At 43.2% G+C, this 23,852-nt stretch overlaps 1 protein-coding gene across 1 annotated transcript in view; it reads right to left on the bottom strand.

The window, feature by feature from the left end:
- CHTF18 (chromosome transmission fidelity factor 18) overlaps nt 1–23,852 on the bottom strand; it is a 56,182-nt gene that overhangs the window by 15,626 nt on the left and 16,704 nt on the right. The window contains exons 11-18 of the mRNA XM_069108464.1: nt 23,060–23,205; nt 21,651–21,744; nt 20,510–20,608; nt 17,758–17,888; nt 14,725–14,881; nt 10,795–11,019; nt 9,832–9,981; nt 2,610–2,740 (exon numbers count right to left, since the gene is read on the bottom strand). Of these exons, the coding sequence (XP_068964565.1) occupies nt 2,610–2,740; nt 9,832–9,981; nt 10,795–11,019; nt 14,725–14,881; nt 17,758–17,888; nt 20,510–20,608; nt 21,651–21,744; nt 23,060–23,205 (1,133 nt within the window). The remainder of the gene's footprint in view (nt 1–2,609; nt 2,741–9,831; nt 9,982–10,794; nt 11,020–14,724; nt 14,882–17,757; nt 17,889–20,509; nt 20,609–21,650; nt 21,745–23,059; nt 23,206–23,852) is intronic.

Here is a 23,852-nt window from a genome sequence, read left to right as displayed (position 1 = left end):
GAGCCCTAGGCTGGGAGCCAGCAGATCTGGGTTCTAGTCCCAGCTCTATCTGTACTTGTGTGACCTTGGGCAAGTCTTTCTCAGGGTGCTCTTCTATAAACTGAGGTGAGTTGGACCAAGTCTTTTTTTTTTTTTTTTGCTTTTTGGAGGGCAACTGGGGTTAAGTGACTTGCCCAAGGTCACACGGCTAGTTTTTGTGTTAAGTGTCTGAGGCTGGATTTGAACTCAGGTCCTCCTGACTCCAGGGCTGGTGCTCTATTCACTGCGCCACCTAGCTGCCCCAAGGACTAAGTCATTTTAAGGTGTCTCTGCCAACTATGATTCTATTTTTTTTGAAGTTTACTTGCAGCATTTTATTTTTTCCTTACACAATGATGTGTTGGGCATTACCATTCTCAATACTCAGAATTACTTGCAAATTTTGGTATTCTACTGTCATGTGACAGCATTAAGGCAAGGTAGAAAAAGTCTGGGGCAACTAGGTGGTGTAGTGGATAGAGAGCCAGGCCTAGAGTCAGGAAGACTCATCTTCCTGAGTTCCCACATGGCCTCAGACACTTACTAGCTTTGTGACACTAGGCAAGTCACTTAACCCTGTTTGCCTCAGTTTCCTCATCTGTAAAATGAGCTGGAGAAGGAAATGGCAAACCACTCCAGTCTTTGCCAAGAAAATTCTAAATGGGCTCACAAAGAGTTGGACACAACTGAACAACAACAAAAAACATTTTACATAAATTAATAAGATTAAAAACCTTATGTAAATTAATAGATTTATAGACTGTAAATGCAATGACATTAGGGGGAAAACAGTGGGTTAAGAAAACAAAAACAAATTGGTTCCTAAGGCTTCGATTCAATAAATATCCCTCCTAGAATGATGGGAAGATATAACACTCATTTAATAAAATCTTTCTTGCCAGTCTTAGGAGAGAAATTCAGGTAGTCAGCTCTTTTAGATGCTGAAAATGACCTTTAGATACCCTGTATAGATCTGATGCTTCATAGAACTAAACTGTGAAGCTTATGAGACTGTCAGCCAGCCATGCATTGCCCTGCCATATTATCAAGTCAGTTCCCTATAGAAGTTAGTTCTTAGCTTTACCTGTCACATGAAGTGACCTGTGTCAGGGTTTAGATCCAAGATACGCACAAGGAATGATAAAATGTAAACAAAGGGAACAACTACTAACTTGGATATGAGGTCAAATCAGTGACAGCTCAACGAGTGAAAAGGTGATGGTGACTGTCTAACATCAGATACGAACCTCCTCAGGGACAAGTTTTTTTTCAAAGAAGACTTATTTTAGCTTCATGAGGCTAATATGAGGTGTATGTTTGCCAGAGCAAGCTTATACTTACTCTTGAAGTAAATGCTACACATAAAAGTCTTTCTGCCCAAATCCCATCATGCCACCCTGCTGTCGTGGGCATCCTGCTATGGATCGGAACCCAGACCGAGGAGCATTATCCCCAGTTAATCCAGCTTTGCACATAATACCAGAGCCACTGTCAATGACAGTGAAAGAAGAAATTTCTTCTTCTATTTTTGTTTAAACTGAAGTTGCACACTGTCCTAGTCAAAACCAGGTGAGGGGGTGGAGGGAGAAGAAAGGGAGGCAAAAGGGGGGACTGTTCTGAGGAGCCTACAATAACTGCTGGCTGTCACTGAGTGAGACCCCAACTGTGACGTTCTGTAGTTTCTAAGGTTCTTTCAAGAGGGTGGGGTCTTAGTACATCTGGGAGATGTGAGAGATATTGTCACTGCACTTATAAATCATCATGTTAGAAAGCCCAAAGAAATTAAGTCTATGATCCCGACAGAAAAAAAAAATTGTGACCATCTTCATCTTTGGGAGAATGAAAAGGTTCATGGAGATCTCTGACCTCAAGAGTCAAAAGGCTTGTCTTTTGGACCTGACTGACATCTATTGTGTGACATTCAGAAAGTCATTCCAGTCAGTCAGTCAGTCAATTGGTAAGCATTTATTAAGCATCTATGTGCCGGGCACTATACTAAGTACTACTGAGTTATTCTACATCTGAATTGCAGTTTCCTCAGCTACAAACTGTGGCTAATAATGCTTACTATCTTAACTTGCCAGGTTCTTATGAGGCTAAAACTTTGCTTTTTTTTTTTGAGGGGGGAGGGCAGGGCAACTGGGTTTAAGTGACTTGCCCAAGGTCACACAGCTAAGTGTTAAGTGTCTGAGACCGGATTTGAACTCAGGTCCTTCTGACTCCAGGGCCAGTGTTTTATTCACCAAGCTACCTAGCTGCCCCAAGGGGGTAAAACTTTATAAAGTGCAAATCTAAAGGGGAGAGATGAAACCACTGCCCAGATGGGAAGGGGAGTCTAGTCAGGAAGATCTAGGGTCAAGTGCTGCCTCTGGCACATAATATATAACCCTGGTCACTTATTCTCTTGGGGTTCCAGGTCATTCTCTAGGACTCTGAGGTAGGCTGAAGCGGCTGATCTGCCTTAGTGGAAAGTTTCCACAATGAGGGTTTACCTCCACCGACAGAATCACAGTTCTAGAACCCACCCTTGTCACACACACAAAATGCCAGTGTGAACTATTAGCATCATCATTAATATTACTGAGACTTACGGATCCAGCTTGTATGTATACATCCCATCAGCTGTGCGCTCCTGGTGGTAGGTGAGATTATAAGTCAGCATGATATTAATGAGATTGGTCAACTGCTGTTTCTCTTTGTTGCTGTATAACTGGGTGCTTACCTGGAAAGAAATATTTAAGAGGGAGAGGGGCTCAGTCACTGGGGAAAGCCTCCAGGGACCCAGGGAGATCACCATCTAAGAGGCCTCCATATTGACAAAAAACCCAACCATCACATAATACAAATACACCCCAAACTGTAAACCACTGGTAAATAAACAGAAAGCTGGCTTGGCCTGCACACCAGGGTCAAGTCTTTTGCTAGAGCCCAGGAGATCAAGAAGTGTTCCCTCGGTTACTACTACATTCCCTTCTTGACATGTTTCACATTCCCCCAAAGAAACAATATTCTAACATGGCGGCTCATGAAGGCTTCCATGAAAGGCTTGGTGCAGAAGAATGGACAGTGAGAAGATATGGACTCAAATTGCATGTTCAGCTAATTATTAACTTTGAAACCTTGGACAAGTCACTATCCCCCTCTCTGAGTCCCAATATTACCTGCCTCACAGGACTGGTAGGAGGAATGCCCTACAGAAATGTGGTTTATTACCATTATAGAGTGGCTGATCATATACAACTGTGCTTTCCTCAAAACTTCAAAGGACAATTCATAGTATCATAGATCTAGATAGATAAGAAAATGGAGGCCCCGAGCGATGAAGTGATTTGCCCGTGGCCATACAGCTAGTAAGAGTCAGCTGCTGCCCACCCAGTCTACAGATTTAACCCTTCTACAAAAGCTGGAGAAATGTGAGAAAAGCTAGGGTCATGGAACCCCAATGCTGGAAAAGGCTTCAAGTGACCGAGGCTTCACTTGGTATGATAGGGAACTTACCACCTTCCATTCTGGGATAACTTAAGTGTTAGGAAAGTTCTCCTTTTGTAGAACTGAAAGCTGCCTTTCTGCAACCTCTATTCATTAATCTTAAATTCTGCCCCACAGGGACAAGCAAGACAAAGCTAATTCATCCTCCACATGGAAAAAAATGGCTATTTGAAGAGAGTCACTGTGCCCAATCTCCAAAGTCTTCTCTTCTCCATGGTGAAAATCCCCCATCACTTCAACTGACCCTCTACTAGCATGGTTTCCAGATCAAGCATCAATGAGAGTGGATGAATTCCCAGCTCTAATGTCTTTCCAAAAAATGCGGTCATCAGAAACAAACACAATACTACTCAACAGCACAATCATCGCCTTCCTTGTTTTAGACTTAGTTCAAACAGATCTATGTATCTTACCATTTTCTCCACTGGACCAGATGGCAACCCATTCATGCCTTCTCCTCCTATGTGATCCTTGCCCATGATCTTTCATCAGTTTTCCACAGATGCCCCACTCAATGTCCTAGAGTCCTTCCCCTAGGGTCCTTTTCAATTTTAGGGGCATCAGAGGAGCCCAGAGGTTATCTGTTACCCCTTTCTTGCTCTTACTATGTGAACAGCCTCTTCCTTTTCTGATGATATATTTGATATATTTCTTCAATATCTCTATTTTATCAGCACTTGAGTGTAGGTCATATTAGAAATAGGCTGTCACTTGCTTAAGCTTCCTATGCATTCTCTCTCAATACCCTTTGGGTTACCTGTACCTCTGATTCCTTGAAGAATATGTAAATGAAAGATTCATAACCATATGGTATCACTGGGAAAGTAATTGTATTGAAAAAAAAAAAGGGTCTCAGCTTGGTACTATTAAAAATATTGCAAAATGCAATCCAGCCTTGTTTTCTTATTTAATCATGGATTCAACTTATTGCATCTTTAGGGGCTGTGTGAAATACATTTACTGATGTTATAATTCAATTTAACTGCATGATGTGTGTGTGTGTGTAGTCTGGCCAACATACATTCTCCTTTCAGTTTTCTGCATATGGATTATCAGGCCAATTTCCTTTTGAATAATTATGAATTTCCTTGATAAGTTCCTATAACATCCTGGAAGTCTGATGCAATTAGTACAACATCCACCTCAAACAAAAGCAGTTGGGAGCTCCTTACCATCTGGAGGGAATCTCTTCCACCTGCTACTTGCACAAAACCTCCACCAGGATGGTGGTGAACACCTCTGGTGATCTCTGTTTTATACCTTTCTTGATGTTACCAATCAAAGGGTCACTGAACAACGTGACCTCTCCAGATGTATTTATCAAAAATCTTATACAACCTTAATATTCTCAGGTTGCAGAATAGCCTTTCAGGCTGTGGGTCTTTCTTGTCCACTTATCCACATGATTTTCCCCCCTTCTTTCATAATCAACGAACATAATGGAATCATGTGTTCTCTGCACTTTCCAGTCAGCTGTGTGACTGTAAAGATGTGATCTGACGGAGAGAAAATTCTGGGCAAAAAGGGCAGCTTCATTTTTATCTTTGTATCCTCAGCACCAAGCAGTGACTGGCACAATGATTCCCAAATGATTAGTGATTAATTGGAGAACTGTTTGCAGAAGTTTGCCTGTTTCCTCCTATTTCCACTGAGGATAAATTTGCTAGTTACATAGATCTTGTCTGAAGATGAAAAAGTAAGCATATGGGTGAGCAGTTATGGATGTTTTCTTAGTCGTCTTTTGGGGAATTAACATCAAGATTTTTTTCTCCCCAATCTTTTATCTTCCTCTCTTCCTGAGCTATCTTATAAAGTAATCTCTCAAGGCCTTCAAGATTCTGTGGTCTCCAGGACGGACTTCCTCAAGGTCACTCTGGTCTGGTCCAATTACCCTTCCCACCCGCATCTTCCCAAGTGCCATTTCTGCTTCTTTGGATGCCACATCAGGGAGTGAGGTGCTAGGGTCCCAATGGTGGTGGGTCCTCTCGCTGATGCTGAACAGATCGCCATAGAAACAGTGACAGATCTGTTCCACTTTCAGTTTCATCCATTAATGCTCTTGAGAGAATACAGCTCATTTGGGTCTCCTGCCAAGCTATCTGTAGACTTTGCCATTATCTTCCTTTTCCACAGTATTTTATAAATGGGTTTGATTTTCTAAACAGTGATGCCCTTGACTGTCATTTTTCTATACTTGCCAAGGAGATGAAATATTTGGTGGCTCATGTAAGCTACTAGGTTCTTTTGAACTTGACATTGTTGTAACTGCTTTATGGTAGTTAAACGTTAGAAGAAAAGGGTGGGTGATCTGGGTAGATAGAGATCTTTGCCATTTCCCAATTTTCTGTGGCAGCTAGGAGGCATCATAGTGCAGAGGGCTGGGACTGGAGTCAGGAAGACTCATCTTCCTGAGTTCCAATCTGGCCTCAGATACTTAATAGCTGTGTGACCCTGGGCAAGTCACTTAGCCCTGTTTGTCTCAATTTCTTCATCTGTAAAATGAACTGGAGAAGGAAATAGCAAACCCCTCCCATTATCTTTGCCAAGGAAACCCCAAATGAGTGAAACAAGTGATCAACAACTTTCTTCACTGGTGGCTCATTTGAATAAATGAGGTAGGAGCTGCTGCATTGTTCATGGTGACTTCCCTTTATCTTTAGGTTTCCTCTAGTTTGTTTTCGATTTTGACCTTTGCTCTGATTAGTCAATAGCTTGACTTTGGATTCTGATTTATCATGTCACAGCTGTTTCTTGTCTATTAAGTTATAATCAATTTCACTCAAGGGAGTAGAAAGAACTAGCTTTGGGGTCAAAAGACCTGGGTTCAAATTTTACCTCTGATGCTATTACCTACATGACCTTGGGTATGTCAATTTTCTTCCCTGGGCCTCAGTTTCCTTATCTGTAAAATGAAGGGTTGGACGAGATGATTTCTGAGGTCCCTTTCAGCTCTGGATCTATAACCCTACACTCACTTTTTGTGATGCTCTTAAGTGTTCTCCATCTCTTTTCTGAAAGGACTGCCATTCTAGAGGCATGGGGTTCCTGAATACCCTGCAAGCTTCCTGTCTCTTAAACCTGAGCTGCATTTTTCAGCTTCCTTCCCAGTGCCCACCTTTGCACTCAAGACACCAGGCATCAGAGTGTGTTTGACTTAGTCGAAGGGATTGTTATAGTCTTCATTGAACTGTCATCCCTGTTCATTCTCTGTAACACCGGGAGGCTGAAGTTCTTTTCATGGTCGTCTTTTTCCTTACACTGCTCATAAACATTGCAAGCCAAGTTCGTGATATTTCTTTTTTTTTTTTTGGAGGGGGAAAGGTAGGGCAATTAGGGTTAAGTGACTTGCCCAAGGTCACACGGCTAGTAAGTGTTAAGTGTCTGAGGCTGGATTTGAACTCAGGTCCTCCTGGCTCCAGGGTGGGTGCTCTACTCACTGAGCCATGTAGCCGCCCTGAAATATTTCTTGATGTCTTTGGGGTACGCAATGAAACCAACTCTGCCAGTCCCTTTGTCTGCCTCTCTAAGAGGGCTATTCTTCCCTTTAGCTAAAATTGTCTTTTGTCTTCTGACTGGTTTAAAAAAAAACCCAACCTCACTAAAGTACTGACATTTATGTGGTTTAGTCTTTTTATTGGTTTAGGCTGTTGATTACTGACAAGTACCTCACACTCGGAGAAGTTAATAATGACAGCTAGCAAGTACGTAGTGCTTTAAGAGTTGCAACATGGTTTACATATGCTAACTCATTTCATCCTCATAACAACCTTGTGTGTTAGGTGCTATTATCATCACGTTCATTTTACAGATGAGGAAACTGAGGCTGAGCCATTAAGTGCCCAAGGAAGGATCTGAACTTGGCTTTTCCTGACTCCAAGTCCAGCATTCTATCAATCACACCACCTAACAATCAGTTAAGTTAATGGTTACAGATGCTCTAAAAAAGTGGCCCCATCTGTCACCCTGTTACATCAACGTGGATGCAGAAGAGGGACCAAAGGTCATTTTAAACTTTCTTCTGTTTCAACTGTTGCCACAGCCAAAAATTTCATCAACCAGAGATCAGGTTCACTCTTCACTGGGATCTTAGCTTAGGCCTTTCCATCATGGTAGAACCTCTACAGCATTACTGCACACAGTAAGGGCCTAATAAATGCGGGGGAATCTACAATAGCATCACTGCATACAGCAAGTGTTTAATAAATGCTTGCTGAGTTGTTGACTTGACAGAGTTTGTGCTTCGCTACTGTGGACTTTGAGAACCAAACATCACCTCTTCACCATGATGAGGCAACAGAGAAGAACTTTGTGAATGTCACTGGGGTCAGAGGGAAGGAATTAGAGAGAAGAAATATTTTTGGGAAAATGGAAACACATGCAATACTTCTCAGGCTAGCACTCTTTTTTTTTTTTTGCCTTTTTTTGGAGGGTAATTGGGGTTAAGTGACTTGCCCAAGGTCACATCACTAGTTTTATGTTAAGTGTCTGAGGTTGGATTTAAACTCAGGTCCTCATGACTCCAGGGCCAGTGCTCTATTCACTGTGCCATCTAGTTGCCCCAAGGCTAGCACTCTTTATAGACCTAAAGTCACTTTTTTTAGCTTAGGAACATTAACACAATCATGTTTGGTACTGGGATTGAATTCAGGTCAACAAACATTCATTCACTAAGTACCTATTATTGAAGGAAACTGCCACACTCTAGGGCTACAAAGAAAATAACAAACCTATCCCTGACCTCAAGGAGCTTACATTCTCTGGGGGAAACATGCAAATGTTTTTGGAAAATTGCATTATTTTTCTAAAAAGGTCTCCTTTCCCCCCTTCCCCCCCAAAAAAAACCCCTTTCTCTCTCTCCATCTTTTTCTTTCTTACTTTTGGGCCTTCACATCAGTTTCTTCCTCTGTAAAGTGAGTCGGTTTGGACAATGATCAGTGGTGTCAAACTTAAATGGGAATGCATCCCTGCAGACCATATCCTGATTTAGAAAACCACAAATTAACTATCTATTATATTGTATTTTTATTTATTTTGTTAAACCTTTCCCAACTACATTTTAATCTGGTTCAGAGCCAGTCTCCTGTGAGTTTGACACCTCTGACCAGAGGATTCTAATAACCCCTTCTGGCTCTGAGATGCCCTGGTTCTAAGATTCTGTGACTAACATGGACAGATGGGGAGAGAGGCAGAACATGGTGGAAGACCTCATGGTCTTAAAGGAGACACAATCAACAGTGCAGTGTTCATGGTTCTCCTTATCTTCTTTGTTCCCTTCTTGTTCTATACAATGAGGTAAATGATGATATCCTTGTCTTAAGGGGGTAATGAGAGTCCCTGTTCTGGGAGGTATCCTCTGACTGATGGAAAAGACATGAACTCTACTATACTGAATTGGTGTTTGTCCTTCATTCTTGAAGAGGATCAAGACATCAGGAAGATAATGCCACGACTTGCAAGTGAATTGGATCTAAGGGAGGGAGGGCTGTGCAAGGTCACCAGCCTCACTTTCTCCTCTGGAGCCATCTGGGTCCAGTGGCCAGATATAGGTCAGGACAACCGGAGATGGCCCCCACTATACTGGAACACTTTGATTTAATGAGGAAGATGGTCCCTATGCCCCAAATCTGAAGAAGTGAGCTCTGATTCCATGTCCCTCTCAAATCCTGGGAATTCAGAATGTACCCACCTATAATGGGAATGCAAATTTGGAAGATCTTCCCTGCCCCTAGGCTAAAGTGCACCTGAAGCCTGGGGTGGAAGGCTTGTTTTTCAGTAGATACTTTTTGATTGGCCAGTGGGTCAATAAGGTTGTTACATTCTCTGAGCCAGGAGAAGGCTATGTAAGCCCTGATGTGTAGCTTTGTTTTGGGGGCTCACTTTGAGAAGTGTTCTGTGATTTGATCTGAATTCTGGGAAGCCGTTGTCCAGGGCTGCCCCGGCTTTGAAAAACCCAGATGTGGAAACCCAGATGTTGACTGGGTATGGATGTAATGGTTGGACAGTTTGGAAATCTGTCTACTTGATCTGTTTCTGTCTTGATAATTCTGCCTGTATACTTTGAAGTCCGGGGTGCTGACCTTTTCTCCTGAACAAGGTAAACGATATATGTCTGACTGATTAAAGTAAGCTTGTTAACCCATTTTGAGTTGCTTTCCTTTAACAAAGCAGATCCAAGAACCTGTATGGGCAGCCACCCTGAGCACGCTTGGGGTGCTTGCTGCTACACCACCCCTACCCACGAGGTTATCTGGAGTGACCATGCCTCTACCCCCCCAAGCTTTGATTGATATACCTCACAAACCCTAAATCCAGAAGGGGACTCACAGGACGAAGCTTAGGGGAGATGATGTCTAGGAGCAGACAGAGGGCTTCAAGGATAAGGGACTGTGGGGCAGCACGGCTTCGGGTAGCTGGAGCGACCCCTGATACCAGAGACATGATCAGGTTCTGTGTCTGGCTCATCTTAATCAGTGCCTGGAAATTGGTTTAAAAAAAATCCATTTTAAACTAGTGGTCTGATAAGTAGTTCCTTCCCACCTTCCCACCTCCCCATCAACAAACAGGATCATCTGGGCTCTAGAGTTAGGGAAAAGGCCCAATAATACAACAGGCTGAGAAAACACTAGCGCCCATGGGGTGGGGGGAATGGAGAGAGGCGGGAGTGTCAAATGTGCACTCTGGTAAAGATGGGGGCAGTTGTATGTGGTCAACATAGTGCAGTTCAAAGACTGTACTTCTTTTTTTTTTTTTTTGAAGCTGGTTCTTAAAAATGACTAGAAGGAAGGGAAGGCTAATGTGGGAAAGGGATGGTCAGGATTCACCCCAGGAAGGAGACCACGAGAGAAATTCTAAAGGGCTCTAGAAACCAGAGTTCCCAGGAGCTGTTTGGTGGTGCCAAGGGCAAACCACAGAGGGAAAGAATACAGACATCTTTTCTCTACTTCCAAGACCCCCAACCCCTTCTCGATCCATCCTTAGCCCATGAATCTGTTACTAGGCTAAGAGACAGATAAGCTATGGTTAACTTTTTTAAAATTTTTATGTGGATAGAAAGTGTAGGATATTGGACTGGCGGAAGAAGAAAGATTCTTCCATCCAATATACCCCCTTAACTAGGGAGTACAGCAGAATGAAATCAGAAAAATTTACAGGAAAAAAGTCTTGGACTTGGAGTCAAATAGATGTTAACTCTAATATTAGGAAAAAAAGAGAAAACCTTGCCTCTGATGAATTTGGGTTATAAATAGTCCCGTCATCCCCCCTCCATTCCAAGGGGCTGGCACTTGCCTCATGCTGGCTATTGGGGTAGGAGATCCTAGGGACGCTGTTGGCTGCAAAGAGAAGGTGGAAGGCGACAGGAAGGAAAGGCAAGTATCTCATGAGCTGGAAGTTCTGGCCATGTCGTACAGTCTGGTCCAGGATATCTTCAAATATCAACCAGTCCATGGCAGTACACACAGAGTTTAAGGTGGGGTCTTTGAGTTTCATGTTCAGAAAGTTGTCGTAGAGGCCCTGCAATGGACAAGATCAAAGGAAAAATTCTGAGCCAAAGGGCAACGTGTGGGGGTCGGAGGGAGTGGCATATTATCCTGACTTTCTTCCCATTCTAGACCCTCATGCATCATTTTCCCTAGGACTATTGTAATAGCAGTCTCCCCATCCTTCCAAGCTACCAGATGACATTCCTCAAACACAGCTCAGACCCCGTCACACTCCCTTACTGCAAGCTCTTCATTGTTTTCTACTGCCCGGAACAACAGCTTCCAAATGGGGGCCACAGCTCGGAGAGTTGGCCAATTACGGAATTTATCTCTAACACAACCACACTTACCCTCACCCCTCAACATTCCCCAACTCTTCTTGCTATACAAATTCCCAACCTCACTATTTCTGAGGCTGAGGTGGTTCCTTAGAGCTGCTACCTGGGCACCCAGAGCAGCAGCTACACAGGTACAATGGGGAAAACCGCCCTGCTGCCTGTCCTCCAGACTGCCCCCGTGCACCCTCAGACTGCCCCCTGTGCACCCTCAGACAGCTCCCTGTGCACCCTCAGACTGCCCCCGTGCACCCTCAGACTGCCCCCGTGTACCCTCAGACTGCCCAGTGGCCGTGGGAGGCCCCCGTGGGCAATGACTAGTGTCGGCCTGGCTCCAGTCTTTGTATTTTGGGAGTCCCACTGGACATGTGGGCATGGATGAACTGCAAACCGCCCCCGGAGACTTCTTCACATTCTCTTCCCATCCAAACCCACCCCACTTCTGAACAATGAACCACCATCCTGCCAACTGTCCAGACTTACAGCACCATCTTTAGATCCTCATTTTCTCTCATCTCATTTATCCAATCAGCCGCCAAATCTCGTCACCTCTCCCTCAACAACCCCGGTTGTATCTGCCTCCTCCAGCTCAGGAGGACATTACCATCCTTCTCCTGAACTGTCACAATAACCTTCTATTTAACACTAATCGAACCCTGCCTCAGGTCTCAATCCATCTTCCATACAGCTGCCAACGTGACTTTCCATTCTATCAGTCCCCTACTGAAGATCAAATATTATTTCATGTTTAAAATGTCTGTATTTGTGCTGCTTCCTAACATATACAATTATTTATATAAAATATATGCATATTGGGGATCAAAAATTTTGGTCAAAAGACAAATGCTTGAAAATAATTTTTTTGATGGGAATATGTGATTAAGAAAGATTGAAAACCACTGGGCTGGAGGATATAAGCCAAATTCCCTGGCCTGGCATTCAAGGCCTCCTATAAGCTGACTCTACCCTTCCCTTTCAGTCTCATTTACAAATGCACTCCTTGCCCAGGTCTCAGACCAACAACAGAGAGTTGTTTCATAAATGTTCTCTACATGGTCACATGGGAGAACCCGGCAAGTGAATATGGCAGGGCTTAGTGTAGGCCGTCCCTGCAACTAAAAACAGCCCAGTTGCTATGAAAGAATATATGATCTTAAGCCTAGATTCTTCGCAAAGCCGTCATGCCCTTCCAAGCTGCACGTGGCTAAGGTTACAGGTAAGACAGAAGCAGGAGGCAGCTTTGCATCTCAGTGGGTAGAGTGCTGGGTCTGGAGTTAGGAAGACCCGAATTCAAATCTGGCCTCAGACACTTACTGTAAGCTATAGGAGCTTGGGCAAGTCACTTAACCCATTTGCTGAGGAGACACCTAGGTGACTCAGTGGATAGACAGCTAGGCCCAGAATCAAGGAAGACCTGAATTCAAATCCAGTCTCAGACACCAGCTATGTGACCCCAGGCAAGCCACTTGACCCTATGTGCCTCAGTTTCCTCATCTGCAAAATGAGCTGGAGAAGGAAATGGCAATCTACTCCAGTATCATTGCAAAGAAAATCCCATGGACAGTATTGGGGTGAAGTGGCTCACAGGATCACAAAGAACAAAGACAGAAGCAATCTGAAAAGGACATTTAAAAGCAGACTAATTTGTTTTTCCATAGCTAACAAGTACAACAGTACTGTCACATGTCATAGCTTTACCTTGTCTGCCATCATTTTTCCTTAACTATTGGATGGGCAGCAAGAATACCCTACAAATAGCTGATGGGAGCTTGGCCTAAACTCTAAGAAATTCACTTTTAAATGTGATTTGCAGAATGTTTCCATCATACAACCAGCCTGAGATAATCAGCAGCTAGGTGGTACAGTGCATTGGTAGAATGCTGGACTAGGAATCAGGAAGACCTGAGTTCAAATTTAGCCTCTATTAGTAACTATTTGGGTGACACTGACCAAGTCACTTTAACCCTGTGTGCCTCAGTTTCCTCACCTGCAAAATGAACTGGAGAAGGAAATGGCAAATCACTCCAATATCTCTGCCAAGAAAACCCCAAACGGGGTCACAGAAAGTCGGACACCACCCAGGGACCAAGTAAAATCATAATTGTAAAGCACAGTGTTTGGCACACAGGAAGCCCTGTTTAAATGTTAGCTATCATTATTATGAAAACTGAATGGGATATTCATAACAATGAGTAATCAAGAGTACTTTTAAAATTTCTTTTACAAATTTTATATTTATTTGTATTTCCCACAACAACCCTGTGGGCATTATGTTCCCCAGTTTGTAGCTCCAAGAAAGAGGAAATGATAATTGAAACTGGGAATCGTAATGAGGTTTTCTTTCCTTTTTGGGGGGGAAGGGGCAATTGGGGTTAAGTGACTTGCCCAAGGTCACACGGTTAGTTTTGTGTGTTAAGTGTCTGAGGCCCAATTTGAACCCAGGTCCTCCTGACCCCAGGGCCGGTGCTCTATTCACTGTGCCACCTAGCCGCCCCTGTATTAAGGTTTTCTGAAGCCAAGGTCAAGGTCACTCTCCTTCCTGATAGACAAAGCTGCCTCTCTTAAGTAAGCTTCAAATAACTCACGAGTTCCACAGCTGAACATGACCAATTTTCATTCATTAAAGTGCTTAAAATCTGTTGTAATTCTGTTCTAGGTGAGAGTGGTAGGATGGGGTGCTTGTTCCCTAACGCTGCTGCAGATCCCCCCCAGTGAGAGCATCTCACCCTACCCCTGGGGAAGAAGGCTTAACACCTGCTCATCTTTCCAGGAAGAAGAGTTTAACAAAAATTTAAAAAACAAAAAACAAACAAACAAAAACCCTAACAAACTGGGTTTCCACGTGTGCTTCTGCATCATCACCCAAATCCTAGCCTTGGTTCACCTGCATTATCAAGTCCCAAAATTAATCCTCCAAAACAAACCCAGGGCTCAATCCAGAGGTTTCCTGGAAGCCCAGAGGGACAGTTTCCTGTACAGAGCCACACATGCTGGCTTGTTAATCTAAAGCCGCTTTAGCGGAGAGAATCCCTAGTTCACCAAGTACAAGGTTACTGATGAAAGTGAGAGGTAACAGAAACACCAAACCAATTAACCCTTCACACGGAAGCACTGTGTGGGGAATGAAAAGGGCACTGACCTTGGGAGTCAAGACACCAGAGTTCAACCTTCACCAATGCTACTACCAGCGGCCTGGGGCAAGTCCGTTCACCTCTCCTGGCCTTGGTTTTTGTGCAGAATGAGGGTTATAACACTGGTGCGGCTTTTTGCTCACTGTACTTATTTCTGGAAAAACAAGTTGCAAAGGACAGCTTCCTACTGCTAGGAAGACTGGCTTACACTGGAGACTTTCCAGTATCTCAGAGGTGAAAACACTGGGGCAATGTGGGAGGTGGCTTTACCTGGGCCACCTTCTCATGATCCCCTGTGGAGGTGGTGATGTGCAGGATGTGGTGGAACCTCTGGGATGAGGTGTGGAGAGGAACCCTGCCCAGGGGGCCGCTGTGAACGTCGAGGAGCGTCTGGTCTGGCAGAAAGACATCCTGGCTGATTCGTTGCCTGGGGATGCCAAGGAGAGAGATGGACTGTAGGCTCCCACCAGGCCTTCTGAGCTAGTCACCCCACCTTTGCCAACTTCCAGACACTACTACCCTCACAAAACCCTACAGGCAAAAAATTTCCTTCAATTCTACTTAAATTCTCCCCACCTTTGTTGTGATGCTATCATAGCAAGAGGCCTGGATTGCCAGTCCAGAGACCCGGATTTCATGTGTGGCATTAAACTATCTATGTTAACCGTGAAAAAGTCCCCTCTCTGTGGGGCTCTGAAGAACAAGGGAGTGGGACCCAATGGTCCCAGAGGTCTCTTCTGGTCTGATAAGTTATATTCCATCACATAAGGTATCTTTCTCTTCTGACATCCTACAATTCTCTTGTGGATGTGAGTCAAGAACCATCTAGGACACCTGGACAGCAGCAAGAAGGGACACCAACAAAGGCAAAATGTAATCATTAGAAAAGCACAGCTGGGGAGCAGTGGAAAGATCCTTAGATTTGGAGTCAGAGAATATATTGCTTCCCATCTCAGTTACGCTGCCAGGATCCTGTGTTGCCTTGGGGAAGCCATCTCTCCTCTATGGGCCTCAATTTCTCTATTTGCCAGATCATGGTTTTTTTTAGCTTTTTTTTTGTGTCAAGGAGCCCTTGGGCAGTCTAGTGAAGCCTCTAGGCCCCTTCTCAGAATGTTTTTAAATGCATTAAATAAAACAGATAGGGCCACGGAAGAAATCAATTATATTGAAATACAATGATCAAAATACTAAAACAACACACAAACCCCTCCCCCAAAACCAACTTTATGGATTCCAGGTTAAAAACTTCTGGACTACATGATCTGAGGTCTCTTTCAATTCTGACTTCCTGTGTTCTACATTCTTTATTTTTTTAGATTTATTTTTATTTTTTTGCTTTTTAGAGGGCAATTGGGGTTAAGTGACTTCCCCAAGGTCACATGGCTAGTTTTTTTTGTGTTAAGTGTCTGACACCAGATTTGAACTCAGGTCCTCCTGACTCCAGGGCTGGTGCTCTATTCACTGCGCCCCCCACCCCATTATACATTCTTAAGTTCCATCTCTGACGTGCTGCAATTCTATGTATATGTGAGATGAAAAACATTAACAAAACACCAACAAATGGCAAGAAATGACAGTGATGGAGGGAGGGGACAGAATTATAGAATTAAATGTAAACAGAAGAATTGTGGTGGGAAACTCATGCTGAGCCCTCTTGTGGTTGTTTATCTTAAGGGAGGAAAACTCTACCCTATGCTTCAGTGGTTCCAGAAGGTATCACTGGATTAAAACTCAGGAGAACTGTAGATAACAGCTCCTCTTCCTACTAAGTGCTTTGCAAACCTTAAAGCATGATGTAAATGTAAGTATCATCATCCTTGCTTCATGGGTGGATGTGATCTCAAAAATGCCATTTTGCCTGAGGCTAAAATGACTTGTCCAAGGTCAAAGAGAAGGGAAGGTGAGAGGACTAGAACCCAGATCACCTGCCTCCTATATGACATCTATTTAAATGAATATGATGACCTGAGAAAAAGTTATATTTTGTTTAGTATCCTGTTTATGGAAGGAAGGAAAGAGAAGACGGGAGGAAACAAAAAGGGAAGGAGGGAGGGGAGAAGGAAAGGAATGAAAGGAAAGAGGGAGGGAGAAAAAAGTGGGGAAGGAAAAGAAAGGAAGAGAAAGGAGGGAGGAAACAAGGGGAAAAAAAGGAAGGAGGGACGGAAGAAGAAAGGGGGAGGAAGAGAATAAAAAGTGCGAAGGGAGGAAGGAAAGGGAAGAAAAGAAGGAAGGAAAAGAAGACAAAAGGAAGAAGATAATATATTTTAGAAAGATTTCCAACAGAAATGGTGAAAATCAAAAAACATTTGTGGAACCTAAAGGTGTAATATTCAGTTAACTAGAAAATTCATTTATGTGGAACTCAGGTACAATGGCCTAACCAGGTGGGAGGATGAGCAGGGCATTGCTGTCCTGGTATTAGACTAACGTTGTTGTCCACAGCCAGGATGGTTAAGAGCATAGGGATGGGTGACTTGGTGATTGCTGTAAAGGGCGACACCTGGTGGTGGCATAGTTAATGTCTCTGCCCATACCAGGCATGTGAGGAGATGTAATCACTCCTAAAAACAGGCTGGGGCCCACAGAGGCCCCAGTTATAGCCATGCTTTCTCCCCATCTCCATTTGTTTCCTTGCTCAGAAATAAAAGTCTTCTTCTGGTAGCCAGGAATGCCAGGCATTCCCTAGAGCAGCGATTCTTAGCCTTTTTAGGGGGCCATGGATCTCTTAGTCTGGTCTAGTGAAAACATCTCAAAAGAATGGTTTTAAATGCACAAAATAAAACATAAAATTGCAAAGGAAACCAATTATATTGAAATATTAAAAAAAAAACAACCAAGTTTGTGGACTCCAGCTTAAGAACCCACACTCTAGGGCTTTATTATAACAAAAGAGTAACAGTGAGGGATCAAGGATAAAGTCAGTAAGACCTGGGTTCTAATCCCACACCAAACACTAACTAGGTGATCTCAGTCAAACCACTTAATCCCTCTTGGGTTTGGTTTCCTCATCTGTTAACTGAAGGGGGGCCGGGGAGGGGAAGATGCCTCATTAACCTATAAGGTCTCTTTTTTTTTGGCTCTACCATCCTATAATTCAAACTCAAGTTCTGTGCTTAGCTTTAAGCTACTGGGGTCCTGCTGCATTTGATTGTGGACTGTGTTATAGCACCTGGCCTGGTAAGGAGACCAAAGGAACCTTCTCTTGGCAATTCCCAGTGCTGGGTTCCTGAAGCCCTCCAGGATCTCTGTGTTCCCATCCTCACACCACACTCCAACACTCCTGATCCAGGGACACAGCATTACCTCTGAATCTTGGGCAACTGGAATATTTCTTGCCAAATGGCAAACAGTCCCTTCTTCTGGTCCTTCAAGCCGATACTCATCGTCTGTACCATCCTTGAACTCAGCTCCTTCTGGCCCTGGCCATACAGGAACTAGGTACCCACCGTCAGGAGAGGGGAAAAGAAGCACGTACAGAACATGAGAAAGGAATGATTCAGTTGGGGGCAGGATGCAAACTTGGAATTTGACATTTTAGGGCACTAATTTCAGTAACTTGGTTTCTCAAAATCTTGGTGCTATTATTCCATTACTCTTAAAGCTCACAGAATATCAAGGTGGAAGAAACCTTAGGCTCTACCTTATTTTACAGAGGAGGAAATAATTAAAAGTAAATGCGCCATAGGGGCAGCTAGGTGGTGCAGTGAATAGAGCACCGGCCCTGGAGTCAGGAGGACCTGAGCTCAAATCTGGCCTCAGACACTTGACACATTTACTAGCCGTGTGACTTTGGGCAAGTCACTTAACCCCAATTGCCCTCCAAAAAAAAAAGCCAAAAAAAAAAAAAGTAAATGATCCAGAATTTGAAACCAGATCTTTTGATTTCAAACTTAAGGTTCTATTCCCTTATTATATAAACATGTACAAAGTTTAAAGATGGGAGTAAGACATTGGTTCTGGTAGAGAACATGGTGTGACTTTAAACAAATAACTTCCCATCTCTGGATCTCATTTTCTTCATGTGTAGAATAAGGAGGTTGGGGCTACTTAATCTCTAAGGCCCAGTTCTGACACACAGAACTCTATAAAATGCCTCAACCCAAGACAGAAAAATGATACAAAGAAAGGTGGAGACCCTTGAAATACAAAGGATGGCTCTATGAGGCAGACTAAAATGAAGGACTCTTCACCTTTGAATGGGGAAGGTGAAGAGCAACCAATCTGCAGTCAGAAGATCTGGGTTAAACAGAAGCTCTGTTTGCAGTTCAAGTGTTCAAGAGCCTTATGCAAGCTGCTTAACCTCTGAGGGTTTCAGTTTCCATGTGTGTAAAATTAAGACGTTGCCATTTTGGAGAACAATTTGGAACTATACCCAAAGGGCAATAAAAGTGTACATGCTGTTTGACCCAGTAATATCACTGTCAGGTCTGTGTCCCAAAGAGGTCAAAGAGGAAAAGGATTCATATGTACAAAAATATTTATAGCAGCTTTTTGTGGAGGCAAAGAATTGGAGACTGGGGGTTGGCCCACAGATTGGGGAATGGCCGAACAAGTATGATTGTGATGGAATATTATTGTGCTGTAAGAAATGATGAAGGGGATGGTTTCAGAAAAACCTAGGAAGACCTATAGGAATTGATACAGAAAGAAGTGAGCAGAACCAGGAGATCATTGCACACAGTAACAGCAATATTGTAACAATGATCAACTGTGAAAGACTCAGCTATTCTGATCAACATCCAAGACAATTCCAAAGGACTCCTAATGAAAAAAGCTGCCCACCTTCAGAGAGAGCTGATGAACTCAGAGTGAAAACTGACGTATAATTCTGTCACTCTTTTTGTGTTTCTTGTTTTGGTTTTTTTTTGCAACACGGCCAATATAGAAATATGTTTTGAATGACTTCACATGTGTAACTGATACCATACTGCTTGCCTTCTCAACAAGTGAGGGAGGGATGGAGAGAATTTAGAAATCAAAATTTTTTAAATGCTAAAAAGAAATTTAAAATTTTTTTAAATTAGGGAGTTGTACCAGATGACATTGAGGTTCTTAACTCAAAACCATCCTATGATAGGTTTATAACATATATGTATATAAATATATGTAAAAGCATAAATATATACATATACATACATAGAATTCCTGAAGTCTTAGATGCTTCAAGAAGCTTTAATACCTTGAAATTGTACTATGACTTGAGACACCCTGTGAATATATGCATATTACGTTTAGCTGCTGTTTTTTCTTCTTTGTATCAGTCATTTTGGCAATATACTTCCTCTCCCCCTCCCTCATACTTTTAATGAATTAAAAACAATTAAGCAAAATCAACCAATGCAGTGACCATATCTGCCAAGGTACACACCATTCATCACCTGTAATCTCCCATTTTTCTATCAAGTGAAGGGAGGCACGTTTCGCTTTTTGCTTTCTAGAACCCAGACCAGTAGCTAAAATCACTCAGGGTTCAGCTTTCTTTTGGCCCACTCTTTGTCCCACTTTTAATATTATATGATGAGATGACCTGGAAATCCCAGTATTTTGAAGCTAGAAGCGAGAAGAGAGCCAGATCCCTTTGTTTACGGATGAAGAAAAGATTCATGGTGTGTTACACCTGGGCTAATACATGAACTCAGGTCTCCCACCCTGTTGAGGTAGCTTTTTTCATTCTGCCATGGGTCTCTCCCAGCTTTCTAGAAGGGCTTGGAGAAAACCCCTAGTTAGACTTATGATAGATTATTAAAGGACAGAGGGGATGCCTGAGGCATGTTCCTAACTGTAGAGCAGATCTCCTTTGGGTTCCCCCATCAGAAATAGAAATCTGTGAAGCTGATGCAGGGAAGGAAGAAGGCTGTCATATTTTGGTGGATAATGGCAAACGGAGAGAAGGCTCCATGCTTGAAAGATGCCCACTAGAAGCTGGCCAAGGACAAGAACTATCTAGTGTTGCCATCACCTATAGAGGAAGAGGGTGCTTCAGTTCAGTGAAAACTCCCTACCCACCCCCCAACCCTGGAAATCATTGCCAAAGTTCTCTATTTTGGGCTTATACCTGCAGTGTGTTTATGCAGGAGCGGATATCATTCTCTGTCTTCTCACACAGCATCATGAGGGTACCAGTATCTGCTTTCATTCCTTGCCGCAAGGAGATCTAAGGCAAGATGATATTGGGTGTTAAACTTCCCCACTGGACTTATATCCTCCCAGGATCAGTTCTGGGGCAGCTCGGTGGCACCATAGTGCACAGAGTGCCAGGCCTGGAATCAGAATGATTCATCTTCCTGAATTCTGGCCTCAGACACTTACTAGCTACATGACCCTGAGCAAATCACTTAACCCTGCTCACCTCAGTTTCCTCATCTGTAAAATGAGCTGACAAGGAGATGGCAGATCACTCCAATATCTTGGTCATGAAGAGTTGTACACAATTGAAAAACAACCGAACAACAACAAAGGATCAAGTTTATGTCTATAAGTCATAGATGGGAAGCTTTCCTAAAACCATCCCACTTCCTTTTTCCCACTTGTCTACACCACCTTGGTCTATTCATCAACCACCCTTTCCTCCTGCCTCATTTCTTCTCCTGAAAAAACCCAAATGATTGCCCATTGCCTTATTCTCTGTCTTCAAGCCCTCTATCCATAGCAGCTAACATGTCCTAAAGATTAAGGGATTATTTTGTGCCAGGCACTGTGACAAACTCAAGCGCATGCGCGCGCGCGCACACACACACACACACACACATACACTAAAAGAACAGTCCCTACCCTAAAAAAATTTACATTCTGCTGCGGGAAGACAACACAGAGGGAGAGTTGGTAAGTAGAGGCTGGAGGAAGAGAGAAGGCTACCAGCTCACTGGGGGCAAAATGGCAGACATCAATGACAATGTCTTAGACTTTAAGTGCAGATAATCCAAATCTGTGTAGCCTTGGAAAATGCTCTAGGTTGGGCCTGTTGCGGATGGGCCCCCCCCCAATTATGATTTCCTTCATTCTAATGCAGATAATCCACTGAGAAGGTAATCATGGGGTCAGTGTAATGGAGGTAGCTCTGACAGCTGGCCAACAACCCCAGAAAGCCAGGACGCTCTAAGCTCCAGGGTGGAGGCTTTGTGTCTAATTTCCAGGATCAGTGGCAGCATCAACCTCAGGCCTGGCCCCACTGCCTTTACCTTAATCAGGATACTGACCTCATTCAGTCTCTGGACCAGCCGGGAAGGCAGAGTTTTCGGGAACTGGAGGAGGAATGCCTGCTGCTTCAGTTGCCTCAGAGAAGGCGTGTATCTATCCAGAATCAAATGAGATATTTGTAAAGCTCTTAGGTTTATTACGGGGAGTGGGGAGGTGGGAAAGGAAAAGCTGATTCAAAACAGAGGCTCTATTTAAGAATGCTCTGATGAAACACAGTAAATCACAGATGGAAGTGACCTTACAGGTGATCTAATCCAACCCTCTCATTTTACAGATGAGGAAACTGAGGCCTACAAAAATCAAATGGCTAGCCCAAGGTCACATGGTAATGGAGGTGGCATTTGAAACCAGGTCCTCTGACTCCACATTCTTTCCATTGTACCATACACCTGAATGAAGAAAGCAGACAATCCTCAGCAAGGCCAACCCCAAACATCAAAGATCTATGATAACTGAGATCTTGGATAGGAGACTCTCATTAAGTAAAAAGTTCCAAGTGGGACAGCTGTGCATTTATCATGCACTATTAAGTAATCACATGGTGCTTTTCAATGATCCCAAACTTCTTGCTAATGTAGATGCCTATCTTGTTAATACTGACCCTCTATCAAATGGCACTGTTGCCATAAATCATGGAAGGCCTTGGTCTTGGAAGGACCAAATCTGAAGGTGACCAAAAAATTCAATGGAAGGATCCACAGGCAGGTGTAAGAAACACGCAGAATTTATTTCTAATAATGGCTTGCGCATCAGAAGAGAGCGGAGAACATTAATTATAAAGGATATTTATGACAGGGAAAAGACGTGGGCCAGTTGTGTCAGGAAAGTGAGGGATCCACAGGCAGATGGCCTCAGTATTATACTGGAATCACCAAAAGGATCTGAAGAAGGCCTTCAGTGCCTCAGGCAGACATATACAAAGTCCGAGGCAAGAATCCCACTGGATGAGAAGGTTCTATACCTAGGAAGGGGGGCCTCCACTAATGACATCACACAGGCCATTTAGATAATGCAAGAAGTGTCCCCTATTCATGACCTAATGACTTAAATTACTAGTCAGTTGTGTGTGGTAGAAAGGGCCTTGGACTAGATCATTTCTAATGTCTCTTACATTTATGATTCTCTATGTTCTTCCTCCCCAACTCTTGGCAGTGAACCCTCTCTTGTAATAAAGAAAAGAGTCAAGCTAAAACAACCAAGGTCATAACCATATCTGATCATGTATATGATATTCTGTACTCACAGATTTATTTTAATTTAAAATAAATTTAATCTGCACTAAGAGGACCTAGAACAGTTCTAGTGCCACCATTCTGAATGGAACATTGGAGCTGCAATTGGAAATCAAATCTAACCTCCCTATTTTACAGAGAAAGATAGGGAAAAGAGAAGTACCACAGATACTCACTGGTCATTGCAGATGCAGATAATGGGCCGCAACAAGAGACCCCCTTCTTTCTTTCGTTTCTTGCCACCCCCGGCTGCTCCTCCTGCTGTCTCTGTCTCTCCCACATCCTTACGATTAATGATGCTAAGAAGAACATTGATGGAGGGCTGGACGGAAGCAGGGAAGTATATGGATGAGTGGCTGGACTCCAGCACACAGGGACATGATATAAAACAGAACACTTTTTCTCTGGAACAACACCTATACTCAGGAGTATACTGGTAAATGTTTAACAACCAGCTCTCCAGGGGAAAAAAATCTATGTAGGATACACTTTTAAATTTAATCTACATTGTTAACATTTTCTCCAATCAACAAAACATTAAGTCAAGCCCTGATATGTAGTATTTGCCAATTTCTGTGATATAATGCTCACACTGAAAATTTAACAATTAGTTCTTGGAAGCCAGTATGAGCCGGCTCCAGCATTCCCTAGCTTGTACACTAACCCTATTCCACTTACCAGGATACCACCAATGGGTGGGAAAGGGCAAAGAAGAAATATAGTAACAACAGAAAAAACCCAACTTGTAAAGGATGCAGATCTGGACCTCTTTAGGTCTAAATCTGAGACAGGTCCACTTCCCACTTGTGAACTCTGCAGGTAATCTGAGTGTTAATTTCTCTGCTTCTTGAAATGATGGGAAAACTCTGACTTTTACTTGATAGCATTTGTCTCACAGTAGAGAGAGAAAAGGGAAGGTGAGTTAGCAGAATGAAAACACCGTGATACAAGTGAGTCCCAACCAATTCA

Source organism: Petaurus breviceps, unplaced genomic scaffold (assembly GCF_028583685.1).
Source record: "Petaurus breviceps papuanus isolate PSGF00001 unplaced genomic scaffold, PetGlider_PUasm1.0 138, whole genome shotgun sequence".
NCBI classification, from domain to species: Eukaryota; Metazoa; Chordata; class Mammalia; order Diprotodontia; family Petauridae; genus Petaurus; species Petaurus breviceps.
Note: the sequence above shows the minus strand (reverse complement) of the source record. Positions and strands in the feature narration are given on the sequence as shown.